The following is a 17,281-nucleotide window of genomic DNA, read 5'->3' as shown; positions in this document are numbered from 1 at the left end:
TATTTATACAATGGAATACCACTCAGCCATAAAAAAGACTAAAATAATGCCATTTGCAGCAACATGGATAGACCTGGAGATCGTCATTCTAAGTGAAGTAAGCCAGAAGGAGAAAGAAAAATACCTTATGATATCACTCATATGTGGAATCTAAAAGAAAATAAAAGAAAAAGAAAAAGGAGACACTAATGAACTCATTACAAAACAGAAACAGACTGGCAGACATAGTAAATAATCTTACGGTTACTGAGGGAAAGGGAATGGGAAGGGACAAATTTGGGAGTTTGAAATTTGCAAATGTTAACCTCCATATACAGAAATAGATTTAAAAAAAACAAATTTCTTCTGTATAGCACAGGGAACTGTATTCAATATCTTGTAATAACCTTTAATGAAAAAGAATATGAAAACGAATATATGTATGTATATATATGACTGGGACATTGTGCTGTACGCCAGAAATTGACACATTGTGACTGACTATACTTCAATTAAAAAAAAAATAATGGGAAAAGTTAAAAAAAAAAAAAGACATTTAAATTTTCTCCTGTCAGGATGTGAGGATGTTTTTGCCCTTCAAAGATTTTTGTCTTCAGTTCACAGACTTCCATGGCCTCAGTGCAGATCCCTGTGAAATGGGTCTCCTGACCCGTGAATTTTTTCAGAAGACTTAAAGAAGGCTCTTAGCCAGGAGACTTCATGCCTGCGCTTTGAGGAGTGGCTCACTCAGTGCTTAAGGACTGTAGGCCAGGCCTCTGGCTATGGTTCATTTGCATATGGAGGCGTGGCTAGTTGATTTTGGGGTGGAGCATTCACGATGCTGCCCACTGCTCCTCTGCTTCCTCTTTCCCCTTCCTTTTCTGGTTTTCACTCCCTCCTCCCCACCCTCCCCCTCCTTCCACTCTCCCTTCCCTTCCTTTCCTCTTCCCTTCCCTCCCCCTCTTTCTCCTCTGATCCTCTCTCTCCATCCCCTTTCCGTCGCTTCTTCCCTCATCCTTTATCTTCTGTAGGTAACTGCATTCATTTCTTTGCTTAAAGGAAAAATGCTCATCTTCCTCTCTCTCAAATTTTTGTTGTAAGATTAGCGAGAACAACCAAGGACTAGTTTGGGCATCACAAGAAGCTTGGTGTGATTTCAGAAGTGTAGTTTGCTAACTGTTTTTGCATTTCCTTCTTTCCTATATCCCCATGCTCCCTTATAATGTCTAGAAAGTGAAGTATACCTTTTTCTGACAGATAAACCTATTTCATACTTGCTGATTAGAAATACCTGTTATGGGGGTCAAACCACCTGGGGAGAGTTTGCCAGACCCCTGTCTTCATTGAACTCTGAACTTTGGTCTCTGCAGAAGATGCATAAATCAAAGATGACAGGAGCTAGCAGGTGCTGCCTGGCTGTGTGGTGTCTAGCAGATAACAATCCTGCTTCTGCCTAGGAACCCTTGCCGTTCCTCTGCCCGTCCACATGTCAGTGGGGCTACCAATTTGTGCGTCATTTACAGAGGATACCAGAAGGAAACTGCAAGGGTTTTCTGATCTAAGGAAAATGATTTCACAGTCTTGGGCTGGGGCTTCACGTGAATGTTTTGGATGATCAGGTGTACTATTTCATTGTCATAGCAGCCTTTAAAGAGATGCTGGTCTTTGCAAATGGACTGCTTTCAGTTGCCTTTAAGCCTCCCTGTCCTCCTCTGTTTCCTTCCAGCTTCCTGTGATGGTGCAAGCATAATCTTTCTCTCTCATTTTCAAATTTAATTTGGTTTAATAAATACGTATAAGTCACTATGGTTATGCACCTTATTACAAAGCTTACATTACATTTACTGTGTCACATTTTGGTTTTCCTATACACCAAAATTCTTCCATGGGACATTGGAACTTGGGGAAGTTCAAGTGAAAATACATAATCATCTGTTTTGTGTTGTTTCCTGCTTCAAATGGTAGAGGTGTACTGGAAACGTTGACTCAGTTTCACATCTTCATGAGGGCTTCTATTTGTCCATCCCATTTTGTTTCGCTTTATGTGCCTTTGTGGTACGTTCTCGGGTCTCATGCAACAAGCCGATGGAAATGCTGCTGTTCATTCCTCTTCACTCCAGGTTAACATCCCAGTGGTGTTTTGGGAGTTAGGCAGGAACTCTGACCCACTGCCGTGCCTACTCTTTAATTTACGAAATCTAGATGCTTCAACACACTGTTTCTTCTCTGGGTTTAAGTGTGGAATGGTCAAAATTACTACTGTGAAAATAGGTTTAATGCTGGAGAAAGGACCATACCCACTGTGACACTGGTGCTTGGATAACTTGCCCAGTTCAGGCCGCCCCCTGGGAGCATGTCCCTGTGGAGAATCATTACTTCAGAGGCTGTCAAGCCTGACTTGCTCTTTCTGGATGGCGTGAACTAGACGTTGGTATAATCCAAAGAAGAAGTAAATGCAAATTTAAACCTTATCTCCCAACTAATTGGAGAGTTTAGTAAGAAATCCAATAAAAGGTAAAAACCTTGTACCTTCTCAACAGAGAGATGGAGATCTTCCAACTTCAAAGAAGAAACGCCAGGCAGGGGAGAAGATCATGTACACTTTGGTCTCAGTCCCACATGGAAATGACATCGCATCCCTTTTTGAACTGGATGCCACAACTCTTCAGAGAGCAGACTGCCTGGTTCCAAGGTAATGAAATTTTTGTGATGTCAAGAGAGCAAGCGTAAGTGAAGAACAAGAGTGTGAAAAATCATGCTTCTTTTGTGAGTAATTGATGTAGTTTGAGAATTTTGTAAGAATCATTTTTTCTTATCACTCATATGGCCCATGGTTACTAAAATGAAAAATAATCTAGAAGCATTTCCATCAATACTTATGGCATTTATTTTTATTATGTCAAATTCCAGATTCATTCATTCGTTCACTCGTCCATTTGTTCATTCATTTAGTCATTCAGTTAACAGATCCTTATTGAACATCAATTACATTCCAGGCATTGCCCTTGGCAGTAGGAAGACAATCGTGAACAAACTGGTTATGGACTTAAATTCACATGGGAGAGAGAGGCAATAAACAAACACACAGAAATATAAGGTCAGATAATAAAAATGCTTTGAAGAGAAACTGAAGAGTATGGAGAGTTCTTTTATTAGGTATGAGGCCTCTCTGATTTAGGACATTTGAGGAAAGATCTGAATGAGATGAAGGATCGAGTCCTCTCCATCTGGGAGAAGTGTTTCAGGCAGCAGGAGCAGGAAATGGGAAAATCTTAGACATTTACTAGGTGGACCAGCGAAGAGACCAGCTGGACCTGAGCGAGGGAGGGGGCGGGGGGCTGCTAATGAGGTCACCGGAACTTAATGTAAGAGAGTCCTTCACATTCTTTTGCCTGGATTTGATTACTTTGATTAAGATTTTTTTGCCTTTGGCTGTCTACCTTCCGACAGTAGCACTACGGTGCAGTCTGTGGATACGCTGAGGAGTTTTGCACATACTGTTAGGTTTAGTGGGATGGCTCCAAATGTCCTTGAACGAGTATTATTGGCCTTGGCCTTGGGCAGATGGCAGTGCTTAGGCTGAAGGTACCTGCTCCAAATGCAGACATTCTTGTGTGTGTGACTTTCAGGGAAGGTGACAAGTTGCTGTGCTAACACTGCTGAGAAGCACTGGGCTTCCCGCGCTGTTCTCATGGCTGTTCTCATTCATGAGAAATGTGACTGAATCTTGGCCTCACATGAGCCGTCTCTCACTCTTCCTCTCATTCTTTTGTTCTGCCAATAGAAGCCTGTGAAAAGAGATCCCCTCTGAAGGTTGTACCCAATGCAGGTGTCTGACATTTTCTTCTGAGGATTGCATCTTAACACATCCTTACTGTGACTATTCATTTTAGATTTCAACTCAGGAAAATAGAGTCCTTCTTGAACTCTATGCAAGAAAGTTTCCGTAAGGAAATGATAGAAAGACTTCACTATAAAGTGTGTAGACGCAAGACAAGCCCCTGAGCCTCGCTTTATGTGGAAGGGAACATCCATTACTGTGCAGACTGCTGAAGCCCTTCTCTGTATGGATCAGAATTTTGTGTCAACATAGATTCATTTGTCATTGATTGTTTTAAAGCTAACACTAATTAACAATAATAATTGTGATTATAACTCTGGAGCACTTGCTATGTGCTAAGCACTATGTCAACTGCTTTGTAAATATCTTACTTAATTCTTGCGGTAACTCTTACCAAGCAGGAGCTAAAGACTCAGAGCGGTGCTTTTCCGGCTGGCACTAAGTTGGAATCAGCTGGGCAGCATTGTGCCCTCTTTACGCTCTGCCTTCGCCAAGACCAGTGAAATAGGACTTGAGTGGAATGCAGGCTTTACTTTTTAAAATTATTACCCAACTGAGTCCAGTGAAGGGTCAAATACCCCTCAAACTTTACTCTGTATAGTCAGTGCTCCTCAAAATTTAATGTGCACTGAATCACCTCGGGATCTGAGGACAATGCAGATTCCCATCCGTTTGGTCTGCGGTGGGGTCTGAGTGCTGCATTTCTAACAGGCCCTCTGGGGATGTTGATGCTCCTGGTTTGCAGACTGGACTTTAAGTATCAAGGGCTTAGAGCAGTGGTCCCCAGCCTTGGCTGCACATTGGAACATCAGGGGGTCTTTAAAAACATACGGACACCCCCTCTTCTCCCAGATGTTCCGATTTCAGTGGTGTGTAGTACAGCCTGGCCAATAGGATTGTCAGAGCTTTCCAGGTGATTCTAATGTGCAGCCGAGTCTGGGAACCCCTCGCCTCATTAACCAATTAGGTTAATTGGCCCGTGTCAAGCTCATGCTATGGATCTTGGAGTGTGTGAACTCAAGAGTCTGGGCTTTCAACTACGAGGCTACAATGCCTTCATATTTTAGACATTCAGATTGTATCAAGATTTGAACAAGCAGATTTATGTGGTGTAGGTCCTAAAGGGTTATGCATTTCCACAATTCTTGGAAATTGCAAGTTATTATGCTCAAGTCTAGATCCTTTAGCTTGGAACCTAGTAATCTAGGTTGAGTCAATAAGCAATTATTGAACAAGAGCAGGGTAAGAATTGGGAGAGTGACCTCAGAGCTGAATAAGCTGTGGCCCCGCTTTCCAGATGCTTAAAATACAGTGGGAAGGATACAGAGTGCAGGTGACACCTCCTGTGTGATTCCACGCAAAAGACGATAAGTGGAAACACAGGTATTTCAGAATTTCTGACTCTTTGGATGAGGATTGGACCTTTGCTGTTTTAGATTGTTGAAACTCAGCCTGTATTTTATCTCCTTTCCTGAATGAGCAGAACCGTGAGGTTGAATGAACCTCTTTCGCTGAAGCCCTGTGTGTTTTATTTGAGTTTCTCTTTTGGCTTTGATGCTTCCTGCCTCATGTTTTATGATTGATTTTATGTCTCATCTTTCCTACTGAACTCTCAGCAACTTGAAGGCAGACAACTCGCTGCAATGTTTTTCTTTTAATAGACACTTGACCCATTTTGTTAAAGAAATGATGATAAGAAAAGATTCACTAAAAATGGTAATATTTGAGTTGGATGAAGCTTTAGCTGTCTTTTTTTTCATGTACCCGCTCACAGTTCACCTGCAGTTGATTCTTACTGTTCCTGGTACATGAATTATTAGCAAATACTGAGCCATTGCTCCTAGCGGAAATACAGGGTTAGGTTCCTGCGAGCCTCTGGTCACAACACCTTTGTCAGTTAATCAGTATGCAACCTTGTTTTATATGTGTTTTTGTTTGAAGACACCTTATCTAATATATATGGTTAGTTCATTAACACTGAACTCACGGCCAGCAGCACCGTAACTCATGCCTGAGTGAAGCTTGTCTAACATGAGATTTTTCCCTAGATGCCCATCACAGCCTTGCTCTTAGGAACCCAAACAGCACTTCAGCCCTATGCTTGGGGGCTGTTTTCTTTCTTTCTTTTTGTTGACGTGGAAAGGTTTTTTGCTCGGGGGCTGTTTTAAACAATGAAGTCACCGACAATTGACAGTAAGTGAAAAACATGGCACTAAATAGACCACGAAGTGGGCACTGGTTGACGGTCTGAGAGCAGAAACAAGAAGGCAGAGCATCACCTTGTTCAGCCTCACGGGGAATGTGAGTGGCGGGGGAAGCACATTTTTTGCCACTCTGCGCATGTCTGAGAAGGACTGCCAGAGGGCCCCACGTGTTGATTTGGGGGTTACAGATACACTTTTGTGAGCAGGCAAATTCATGAGTCGGGAATCAGCAAATAATGGGGACTGACTGTACTGTGTACTTTTACATGCAGATGGTCAAACCTCATAAGGTACTGTACGATCAGACAGTAGTTTTAACTGAGGTGGTCACACAGCCAGTGGTTCTTATGCATCAGAATTGCCTGGAGAGGCTGGTGAAGTGCCCGCTGTTGGGCCTCGCCTTCAGACTTTCTGATTTAGTGGACTTGGACTGGCATTTCTACCAAGGTCTCTGGTGAAGCTGCTGTTGCTTTTCCAGGGACCACATTTTGAGAGCCAGCAAGCTAGATAATAATACTGCGTGCTTTCAAATAGTCTGCAGTTCAGAGTTTTTCCTTAAACCAGACTGATCTACACTTGATTCAGTTGCTAGTCTAAAATATATTTGTATTCATATGCATGAAACTGTTAAATATGTTAATATGTGAGTTGTGCTGTTTTTTATATTATTTTGCTTTTAGGAACTCGTATGTTCGGTTAAGGCATTTGTGTACCAACACGTGGGTCACCAGTACCAGCATCCCCATAGACACAGATGAAGAGAGGCCTGTTATGTTGAAGGTAAATGTTGCTGAGCATGGTTTAATTTTCCGCCAAATGGTGCGTGAAGAGGATTAGGGGGTGACTGACGTGTTCTTACAATCCAGCTTTACCCATATTAGAGATAATTGCAATTAATTTCATCAGGGACTCATGGCTGCCAGTTGCTTCAGGGAGCTGAACCACATGGCTTCGCTGCAGCAGAGCTGGGATTCAGGAAGATACAGCAAAGAGGCTAAAAGATGGGGAGGAGCAGGTAGAAAGGGAAGAAGATTCCAGGAGGGCAGTTTCTCTACTCTGTTGAAACTGTAGCAAAGGGCAAATGAGAACAAGGCAGGAAGTGGACCTGGGAACTCTGTGCCCCCACAGTCTTTCCCAGTGGATGATGCCCGGAGGAATTACTGTGTTTGGATTATCTACCCCTGTTTTATTTCCTAAGCAGTACTGAGAAGTGTTAGGGCTTGAAGAATATCACGTAGTTACAGAAAAACAAACTAATCGTAATGGAAAACCGCATTGCAGATTGGAACTTGCCAAACGAAAGAAGATAAAGAAGCCTTTGCCATCGTGTCTGTCCCGCTGTCTGAGGTCCGAGACCTAGACTTCGCCAATGACGCGAATAAAGTGCTAGCGACCACAGTCAAAAAGCTGGAAAACGGCACGATAACTCAGAACGAAAGGAGGTTAGTAACTTTCTACAGTGGCTCTTAAATCATCGAGACTCAGTCGTCAGCTCTTGCGGTAGACGTCAGGCGGGCGGATGCCTCGAAGCGGGTAAGTAGGATGGTCTCCTTAGCGGCACACCTGCTTCCGGATGAGCGGGTCACGGCGACTGAAGGAAAAGGGCGACATGCAAATCTGGTGGAATATGTACTTTTTTCCATTTTAGCTTGGCTGCAATACAGTTGACTTTAGTTACTTCTGATCTTTCCTTTTAAATGTTTCATAAGAGATACCTTTTGCTGCACTAGATTTGATATTTGGAGTAAAAGGTTCTAAAGAGGTTTTATGTCCTTCTGTTCTTATTTATTCAAGATACTTTTCTCTGCTCAGGTAGCACAAAACAACACATCTATAATACCAGAAAACGCCCTGCAAAGCGTGGCTGTCTGCCCTGTAACTCCCTCAGGAGAACTGCGTTGTTGGTTCTTCAAGTCTGGTTTTGGAAATAAGTGAAAGAGGGAACGATTCTGATAGCTGTCAATCATTTCATGTTGGTACCGTGTCAGGCACTGTAGATACATTTCTCCAGTCCTTCAGGCAGCCCTGAGATGGGCATTATTCCCATTTTACATAAAGGAGAATTGAAGGGTTAAGCACTTAAGGGTTAGGTAACGTCAAGCAGAAAGTGGTTGACTTACTCCTGTGTGGTTTTAAAGTCCCCATGCCAGAGCACAAGCATTCTCTGTATGTCTCCACTTCATGATCTGCTATATGCCTTTACTTTTGGACGAGAAGGGGCTGTTTACCAATTTCCCAGGCATTTCTACGGGGGACTCTAATTCACAGCTGGTGAGATGATAATTGGTATAAGCACTTTGGGACAAGGCTTGACGGTAACTTGCAAAGTTAAAGAGCCAGTCACTCCTCATGTAAGTGGAATCACGTAGGGTTTGTCCTGTGACTGGCTTGTTTTACTTATGATAATGTCCCTTGGGTTCACTGTGTTTCACATGGGACAGGATTTCCTTATTGTTTAAAGGTTGAATAATGTTCTCTTGTACGTATATATTGCACTTTCTTTTTCCATCCATCGATGGACATTTAGGTTGTTTCCATGTTTGCCTATTGTTAATAAAGTTGCAAAAATAATCTAACTCATAGAAACAGAATAGCATGGTAGTTGCCAGGGGCTGAGGGAAGAGGGAATGAGGAGTTGCTGTTTAACGGGTATAAAGTTTCATTTATGCAGGATGAATAAATTCTAGAGACATGCTGTACAACCTTGTGCCTTTAGTTAACAATACTGTATTATACACATAAAAATGTAAGATGGTAGATCTCATAAGTTTTTTCAATCTTTTTTATTGAAATATAGTTGACTTACAATACCATAAGTGTTCTTAATGCACACACATGCATGCATACACACACATGCAGAAGCAAATACTCCATGACTTACCAATTCCATTCCTTGGCTAAACGTGCTTGAACATCTGTCGAAGATAAGCTTTTACACCAGGACACATGTTTAAGAATGTTCAGCCTTATTCTCAATAATCCCAAACTGAAAACCATTCCATGTCCATCACCAGCTGAATAGGTAAATCCAATTTTGATTTAGATCATACAGTGGAATACAATATAGCCATGAAAATACATGACCCACATCTATGTGTAACTACATGGATAAGCCTAATAAACTTTAGATTTAGATTGAGTAAGAACTAGACACTGTAATAGTATTTGTAAAGTTCAAAATCAAGCAAAACTAAACTCTTTTCATGGGGTTTAAGAAATTGGCAGAACTATAAAGAAATGCAAGGAAATAATCGTCACAAGAATCAGGATGGTGTTTTCAGAGGGGAGGGATGGCAGGAGGCTGTCTCAGCGTCCCATTTCCTACTCTGCATGGTGGCTTTATGAGCTTCACATAAGTTTTCCAGAACAAAAAAATGTATGTTTTATGAACTTTTAGATCTAACTCACAGTACAAAGGAGCAAAAAATCCAGCTTGCTTCCTTCCAGCCCTATTAATAGAAACCCATCATAAATATGCAAACACGTGGAATAGTTACTTCTCAGCCTCCTCTGTTCTTAGCTCTGTTTTGCCCTCAACACACCGGCATTTGAAAACAACTGTTGAGTGTGCAATCTACCTCCAACCTTGTTGGGGGAGATGAATAAAGGCCACAAGCTGAAACAGCTGCTCCCCTCTTCTGGACTACAGGTAGTTCAGTACCAGAGCTAAATTATGACAGGCAGTGGAATCCCATGTGCAGATAAGACTTTTTTTCCTATTATTTATCTATTAGCTTTTCTTTTGATGACTGTTTCTTTGTCATTGTCACATATACACATAAAATGTCTCCCTTGCTAAATATTAAGATGTTCCTTGAAGAGAAGGACAAGTAATGATTAAGGTTATGAGCCCGCCGCCATTGCCGACTGTAATTCTTTTTCAGTTACTGCCGGAGAGATTCTTTTAACTTCTTGAGACAATTCTCTAGAAGGCGGTAGACCAGGACTGACCAGGAATCATACATTTTTATTTCCGCTCTGATGTTTCAGAGTGGAACACATCATAGAAAAATGAAGACCTTGCCTGAGAAATAGGAAGTTGCAATTACTGATCTTAATTTAGTAATTTCAGAAAAGCCACCTTCCATCAAAACACGTTCAAAGCTGCGCCTCCACACAGGAGAGCTTACCGGCCTCGTTGAATGTGTTTGTATTATTTTCTTGGCTGTAGAATTTGATACAAAATTCTTTCTGAAAAAATCTCATGGCCCTGACTTTTCCCCTCTCTGGGGAATGAAATTATTTTGAGATTCTTTTACTCAAAACCATGAAGAATGATACAAAATCAGAGGGAAAGTGTTAGAATATTGAAGATCTGTCTCAGAATGCCTGCATTGTCCTCGTCCTGTCTCTGTCTCTTAGCTCCCCTTTTACTCACCCCAGGAGCGGACTCTGGAGGCATCACTCCTGCCTTATATGCGCCAAGATCCTCAGCCTCGGATATCCTTTTAGTGGGATTTTCTGATATTCTTCCGTATAGCTGCATCAACAAAACAGAGAGTGTTGGGAACATGCTGGGGAGGGAGAGCCGGGAGAAAGGGGCTGGGTTAGCGGCTGTTCAGAGCTGGAGGAGGTGACCTGTGCGCTTGTAAACCAGACTTTCTGCACCATGTTTTACCACTGAGGGTACAGAAGACAAATGGGGCTTCCTCTGCTGCGTTTATAGTTCAACATCCATTTATTTTCAGTATCATTGAACTCCTGGGACATGCCAGGCACTGGGCCATGCAGCTGGTGTGCATTCGGTGGCAATGCAGTGGCGAACAGCCCAGACTCTGGCCATGTCTTCCTGCAGTTTCCAGGCTTGGGAACTGGTTTGAAATCCCATGACAGGAGCTCAGGATCTACAGGAAGGGTCATCCAACATGAGATCATCGGGTCAGATGTCCTTCTGACTGAAAGTCAATTTCTTCCTATAGCTACATCATTTCCCCTTGAACTTTATTTGCCTGATACTGCTACCTTGACACCAGCCAGCTTTTGTTTAGCGTTTGCCTCTTTTTTGGTATCCCTTTATTTAAGGTTCCCCGGTCATTTTGCTTTGTTAGCGTCTCTTGTGAGCAGCAGAGAGCTCGATTTAAAAAAAAATCTGATCTGATAGTCTACTTGAATTTGCTAAAATTTAATTACTTTGCATTTGATCAATAATGTGTTTGGGCGGCTTTCATACTTCTGGGTATCTTATTTTGTTATTTTCTTTCGTTGGTGTAACTTTTTGTCTTTTCCCTTCACTTCTTTCTTGCTTTCTGTTAGATTGATGGAGTTTATATTTTCTCCCCTTTTTCCTTTTCTTCCCCTGGTTTAGAAGCTACAGATCATGTTTCTCTTCTTCAGCGATTGCCCTTATGTTCTTGTCATACATTTTAACTACATACTCTTTCTTACAAAGATATTAAATATTTCTTTCTTTCTCTCATGGGATAAAAATACCCTCAAATGCTTTAATTAGATATTTCTACCTCTAATCTTTTTTCAGAATAGTTGTCTAGAACCATAGTTCTCTGTTTATTCTTTAAATTACTTGTGTGAATGATGCTGTATCACATTTTTTTAAACTGAAAACTCAGTTCCTAAAAATTGTTTTTCAGTTATTAATTATATTTCTTAATGTATTTTACCTCTTGTCCTGCTTGCTTTTGCTCCTTGCATCTTGCTTCTCTCTGGATTTACTTTTCTTCCTGCCTGGGATCATAAAAGAAAAAATTCATCTAGAAAATGATAAAGCTCAAGCAGAGGAAGAAGGAAGGAGATGACTCAGGGAGGAAGGGGTCTTAAGACACTTTAGGTCCTAGATGTAACTGAAGTTCACGTAATAGTTAAAATAATAACCAAAATGTAGAATTAAATGTGAACATTAGTGTCTGATTTTAGAATATTGTAATTTTTATAGATCAGGTAATATTTCCAGGACAGTTTAGAGCATCTGATTGCTTACTCTTGTCTCTTCACAGGTAATTTAAATTTTTCCTATTCTGGACAGAGAGAAATTGAAATGTGATGATTAAGAAATATAGTTTAAGTCAATAGTCAAAAAAAAAAGAATTTGAGTTTAAGAATTTACACGTTTAGCCGTTCTCCCTTAAGGCAGAAATGCTCTTCTTTGCTGGTCAGTCGTGGAAAAACATCTGTTGGTAGGCGTTATCCTAGCCACACATCTGTTGCTGGGGCTCATGTGGTTTTATTTCATAATAATCTTTGCAAATACTTGATTAGAGCTGGAGGTGGGAGTGGAGTTTGGAGGAACTGGAGAAGGGATGCTCTTTGTAAAGATTTAGGTAAATATTAACTGCAGTAGGTATTTTGTTGATTAAAGAATTTTTATGATTCAATGCTTTCAGTTTTGCAGTTTCAATTCTTCAGTGTTTATTAAAAAAATTTCCAAAATTAAACACACCATGAAGTTGCCTTTTCATTTTTTGGTAGATTTGTAACCAAATTATTGGAAGACCTCATCTTCTTTGTTGCTGATGTACTTAACAACGGACAGGAAGTTCTGGATGTGGTTATCACGAAGCCAAACCGAGAACGTCAGAAATTAATGAGGGAACAAAACATACTGGCACAGGTGAATGTTTCCGTGTACTAAATTTGCATATTTTATCTGAGTTGTAGTATCAGCAAAGTCCTTGTATTAGTTGTCTATTGCTGTGTAACAAGTTAGCCCTAAACTTAGCATTTGAAAACAGCAGGTACTTAAAGTGCCTTTGGATTAGGAATCTGGGTGGTTTAGGTGGGAAATTCTTGCTCAGGGTGTTTCACAGGCTATAGTCAAGATGTTGGCTGGGCTGCAGTCATCGCGAGGCTGGAATGGGAGAAGATTCACTACCCAGCTCCCTGGCCTGGGCCTCTCCACAGTGCTGCCTCAACACTTGGCAGCTTGCTATCCTTAGAAGTGAGGGGTCTAAGAGAGAACAAGAGAGGGCACTCAGATGGAGGCCACAGTCTTTTTATAACCTAATCTTAGGAGTAGCATCTCATCCATTCTACTGTATTCTGTTAGTTAGAAGTGAGTCAATAATCCAGCCCACAGTCAAGGAGACAGGATTTCATAAGAGTGTGAATTCCAGGAGGCAGAGATCATTGGGCCCCATCTGGAAGACAGTCTACCAATGACCTCTAAAGACCCTCCATGGTCAGACTATCTCCAGAAAATGTACTGGAATAATACTCTAGGAAGAATTTCCAGGGAAACTTGGAAACTGCCACCTCCATCTGCTTTCTACTTCTTCCCCTTTCTTCCCAAGGAAAGTGGGACAGTCAGTTCATCAGCTCACAAGCGCTCTATACAGTATTCTGGGTTTTTCCCCTGAAAGTCTAGAGCTGCTCCTTTATACTGTGTCTTCCCAAAATTGTTCATAACATGCCAGTAAATTAATTCACTTCCTAATAATATACACATATGGACATGCCTACTTTCATGCATTCTTTTTATTCTCTTAATTACTATATAAAGTAATGAGCTTCTGTGTTAATTGTGGACTGAAGGAAGATACTTAAAAAATAAAAATTATGTTATTAATACCAATGTTCTTATGGAGCTGGGAAAGGAAAACGGTAGATATATTGTCCATTAATATTCTATTGCTGATTGTCTGAGTATATAAAATCAACCATTTTCTCAAAGAAAATAAAGGTTGCAAATCTTATGAGACAAAGTCTTTCCTGACATTAGCATTGCTTTTGTATAAAACATTTGATTTCAGGGACTTTTAGGACCTTGAATGATTTATTCATATTATTTCAACCAACATATGTCAAACATTTTATTTCAATGTGATAAATATAAAATTCAAGGTTTTGTGAATATAGAATTATTGAAGAAACTCTAATTCATCTTATGCTTCATGAACTACGAAGGAGCATTTCCCTCCATTTGGCTTTCGTGTGTGAATCCTCATGCCTTGGTCTAGGTGCTCTGTCATAAGCAGTTTGCTCATCCTATGAGCTCATCTCCAGGTGATCCTACCTGCTGTCTTGCTGCCTAAAAGAGTTATGTTCCTCAGTGCTTTTGACATACTTCCCAAATGCTAATCTTCTTACAAGAAGAATCTGAGTCACTGGGTGTCACCAGCTGCCCATCTGGCCCCCTCCTTGTTTTGAATGATGGTACATTCATTGATTTGGCCACATCTTTATGTACAGGGACAATGAATTAACTCTTTAATGAAGAGGTTTAGAAGCAATATTTGAAGACAGGTTTTTTTGTGTTTTTCTGTCAGTGTCAGATGAAAAATAAATGTTTTCCTTATATTACTATTTTTTTATTGATGTATAGTCCGTTTACAATGTTGTCAGTTTCCGGTGTACAGTACAACATTGTCATACACATTGTCATACACATGCATGCGTATATTCCTTTTCATATTCTTTGCCAACATAGGCCTCCACGAGACATTGAATACAGATCTCCCTGTGCTATACAGCAGAAACCCGTTGTCCATCCATTTTATACGTTGTCAAAATCAAATTTTATATATTGTCAAAATCAAATTATATTTTAGTTTATCTGCATATTTCATGTAAAGTGGTACAATGTAACATCATTATATTTTTTTCCTTTAATAAAATATAATTTCTAGACAAAATTAAGCATTTTATTTAGATAATGTTTTTGTCATTCAATTCAGGGAACCCTTTTAGCAGTATTTTTCTGTTCCTTAATATATTGGTCTTATATCCTACATCTTTCTTTTTAACTTTAATTCTACTCAAATATTACAAAAGTGTTTTTGAGTCTGTGTGCTTGTTTGTAAAAAAAAAAAAAATCAAAACTTTGCAAAACATGCCCCTCCATTCATCAGAATAAGTGGTTTTCTTGTTTTCTTTGTGTGTGTGTGTGTGTGTGTGTGTGTGTTTTCCTGATAGGTATTTGGGATTCTTAAAGCGCCCTTTAAGGAGAAAGCGGGAGAAGGCTCAATGCTGAGGCTTGAAGATCTGGGAGATCAAAGATACGCTCCCTACAAGTACATGCTGAGGCTGTGCTACCGTGTGCTGAGACACTCGCAGCAGGACTACCGGAAAAACCAGGTTGGGGGGCGCTCATTTTCACCTCTGTTTAGCATTTACAGGATGGGCAAGTTTCCGTGGTTACTGTTCTGAAACATACAGAAGAGGAAAGGGAAATTCTGCTTTGCAGTGAAACGTTTTATGTTGGCAACACACAAACATGACCTGTAAATGTCCTTGGGCAGACATCTGTATGTATTCTTCCACGTAAAACTAGAACCATTGGATGAGGATGTCTTAAGTCCTTCTCTGTGTGTGGTATTAGCTCCTGCTGGGCAGGAGGTGTGCGGGATGTATTATGTAAAGAGGAAGGAGGCCTTTCTTGGCGTTTCGAGGAGCACACGAGGTACCACATCGTCATGTGTAGGCTAAAGAGGTCATTGTCTCGTGGAAAAGACACGACGTGTGCACCTGAAATGTAAGGTGGAGGCACAGGGGGTACCTGAGTTCTAAAGCTTCTTCTTTCCAATGGAAAATGCTGTCATTGGAAAGATTTTCCCCAACTTCATTGCATTCCTTTAAGATGGCAAGATATCATAGGTAGAGCTGTACTTGTTTTATTGGAAGAAAAATTAAATTCCAGAACGTTAAAGGACAGACCTTTATGTGCTCAGAGGACCAGCGTCGAGAGCCCCAAATACCAGGGCCCACGTTGTTCAGGGGGGCTCAGCAGTGGGGGCGGGGCTAATGGTCACTCAGTGTTCTCTGCGTGGCCTCACTCATCCTCTTGGAGGCCACCACTCCACACAACATGCTCAGTATTCTACAAGAGAGGTCGAATTAACTGAGAAAACCGACAGGTCTACAGAGTTTACCTGGTGCCCTCGGGCCCACTGGGTCCCCCAGTGCACACGTCCTCGACTGTGCTCAGCCTTTGCAGGGTCCCATGGGTCCGCTTCCTACGGCAGAGTCCTGTGCTTCAGCACCAGATCTCCTTGGGGGCTGGCTGTTCTGCTGGTCTCTAGATGCAACCATGTGCAGGCAGGTGTGTCCACGGCAGCACATCTTTTTTTTTTTCCCCCACAACATTTTAATTGAAATTTCTGTTGCAATAACTGTAGATTTACATGCAGTCGTAAGAAATAATACAGAGCATGTCTTTATACTTCATCCAGTTTCCCCTGATGGTAACAAGTTGCCAAATTATAGTATAATATTACAGTGAGGTAATTGACATGGCTACAATACACGATCTTACTCACATTTCCCTAGGTTTACTGATACACATTTGTTTGCATGTATGCATGTTTATGAAGTGCTATACAATTTTATCATCTGTGTAGGTTTATGTATCTGCTACCAGAGTCAAGATACTGAATATTCCAACAATTCAAGGATCCCCCTCACGCAGCCCCTTTAAACCACATCTACCTCCTTCCTGCCCTACCCCACCGCCAGCCCCAGGTCCCTTCCCCAAGGCAGCACGTCTTAACTGGTGTCCTTTCTCATGCCCTCAAGGTCTCGCACAAAGTTCTTTCTCACGCCTCTCTGTCCAAGTTGGGGACTCACATGCCTGGTGTGCTCAGGGGCGTGTGCGGTCTCTCCTATGAAAACACTCTTCCTTCTGACAAGTAGACACACTCACACACACACACACACACACGTGTTCCTCCTTGATAATTTCTCCTCTCTTTTGCTCTCAGTTCGCCCCACCTAGGCACATCATTTCTCCAGGTAAATGTTTATTCACTTTGGGGGACCAGCTTTCTGATTTCTTTAGAGCATGTGATGGTGGGTGGGCGACTCCTGTCTTTGAGGATGTCTCCCCAAGAGGTAGAGCATTGAACTTACAAGAGAATAGAGCATCTCCAGCATTCACTGAGGGGTAGATTGTATTTTGCTTCACATTCTCTGCCTGCTCCCGTCGAATCTCACTGATAGTCGAGAAATGTTTTTTTCTTTTCTGTTGCATTAAGAATGCTTTGTGTTAAATGATCTTATCTACAAAACAGAAACAGGCTCACAGCCATAGAGAACAAACTTATGGTTACCAGGCGTTAAAGGGCGTGGGAAGGGATAAATTGGGAATTTGAAATTTGCACCTCTTGGGGAGTGTTGGAAATGTTAGCTGTCTTAATTGTGGTGGTGGTACCATGGGTGTACACATCTATCAGTATTCATCAAAGTGTACGTCTGAAATATGTGTAGTTTACTGTACAGGAACCATACCACAATAAAGGTGTAAAAAAAGAGAGAATGCTTTGTGCTAACACAATGTAGATTTTTGATGTTTTTAGATCATGATTTTTAT

The 17,281-nt window shown here is 41.2% G+C and overlaps 1 protein-coding gene across 2 annotated transcripts in view; it reads left to right on the top strand.

Moving 5' to 3' along the window:
- Positions 1 to 17,281, top strand: part of ITPR2 (inositol 1,4,5-trisphosphate receptor type 2) — a 419,018-nt gene that overhangs the window by 111,177 nt on the left and 290,560 nt on the right. For both annotated transcript variants that reach the window (XM_031443910.2, XM_064479133.1), the window contains exons 11-15: positions 2,520 to 2,671; positions 6,705 to 6,804; positions 7,306 to 7,466; positions 12,448 to 12,589; positions 14,890 to 15,051. In XM_031443910.2, the coding sequence (XP_031299770.1) occupies positions 2,520 to 2,671; positions 6,705 to 6,804; positions 7,306 to 7,466; positions 12,448 to 12,589; positions 14,890 to 15,051 (717 nt within the window). The remainder of the gene's footprint in view (positions 1 to 2,519; positions 2,672 to 6,704; positions 6,805 to 7,305; positions 7,467 to 12,447; positions 12,590 to 14,889; positions 15,052 to 17,281) is intronic.

Source organism: Camelus dromedarius, chromosome 25 (genome assembly GCF_036321535.1).
Source record: "Camelus dromedarius isolate mCamDro1 chromosome 25, mCamDro1.pat, whole genome shotgun sequence".
Lineage (NCBI taxonomy): Eukaryota > Metazoa > Chordata > Mammalia > Artiodactyla > Camelidae > Camelus > Camelus dromedarius.
This window is presented reverse-complemented; position numbering and strand designations above follow the sequence as displayed.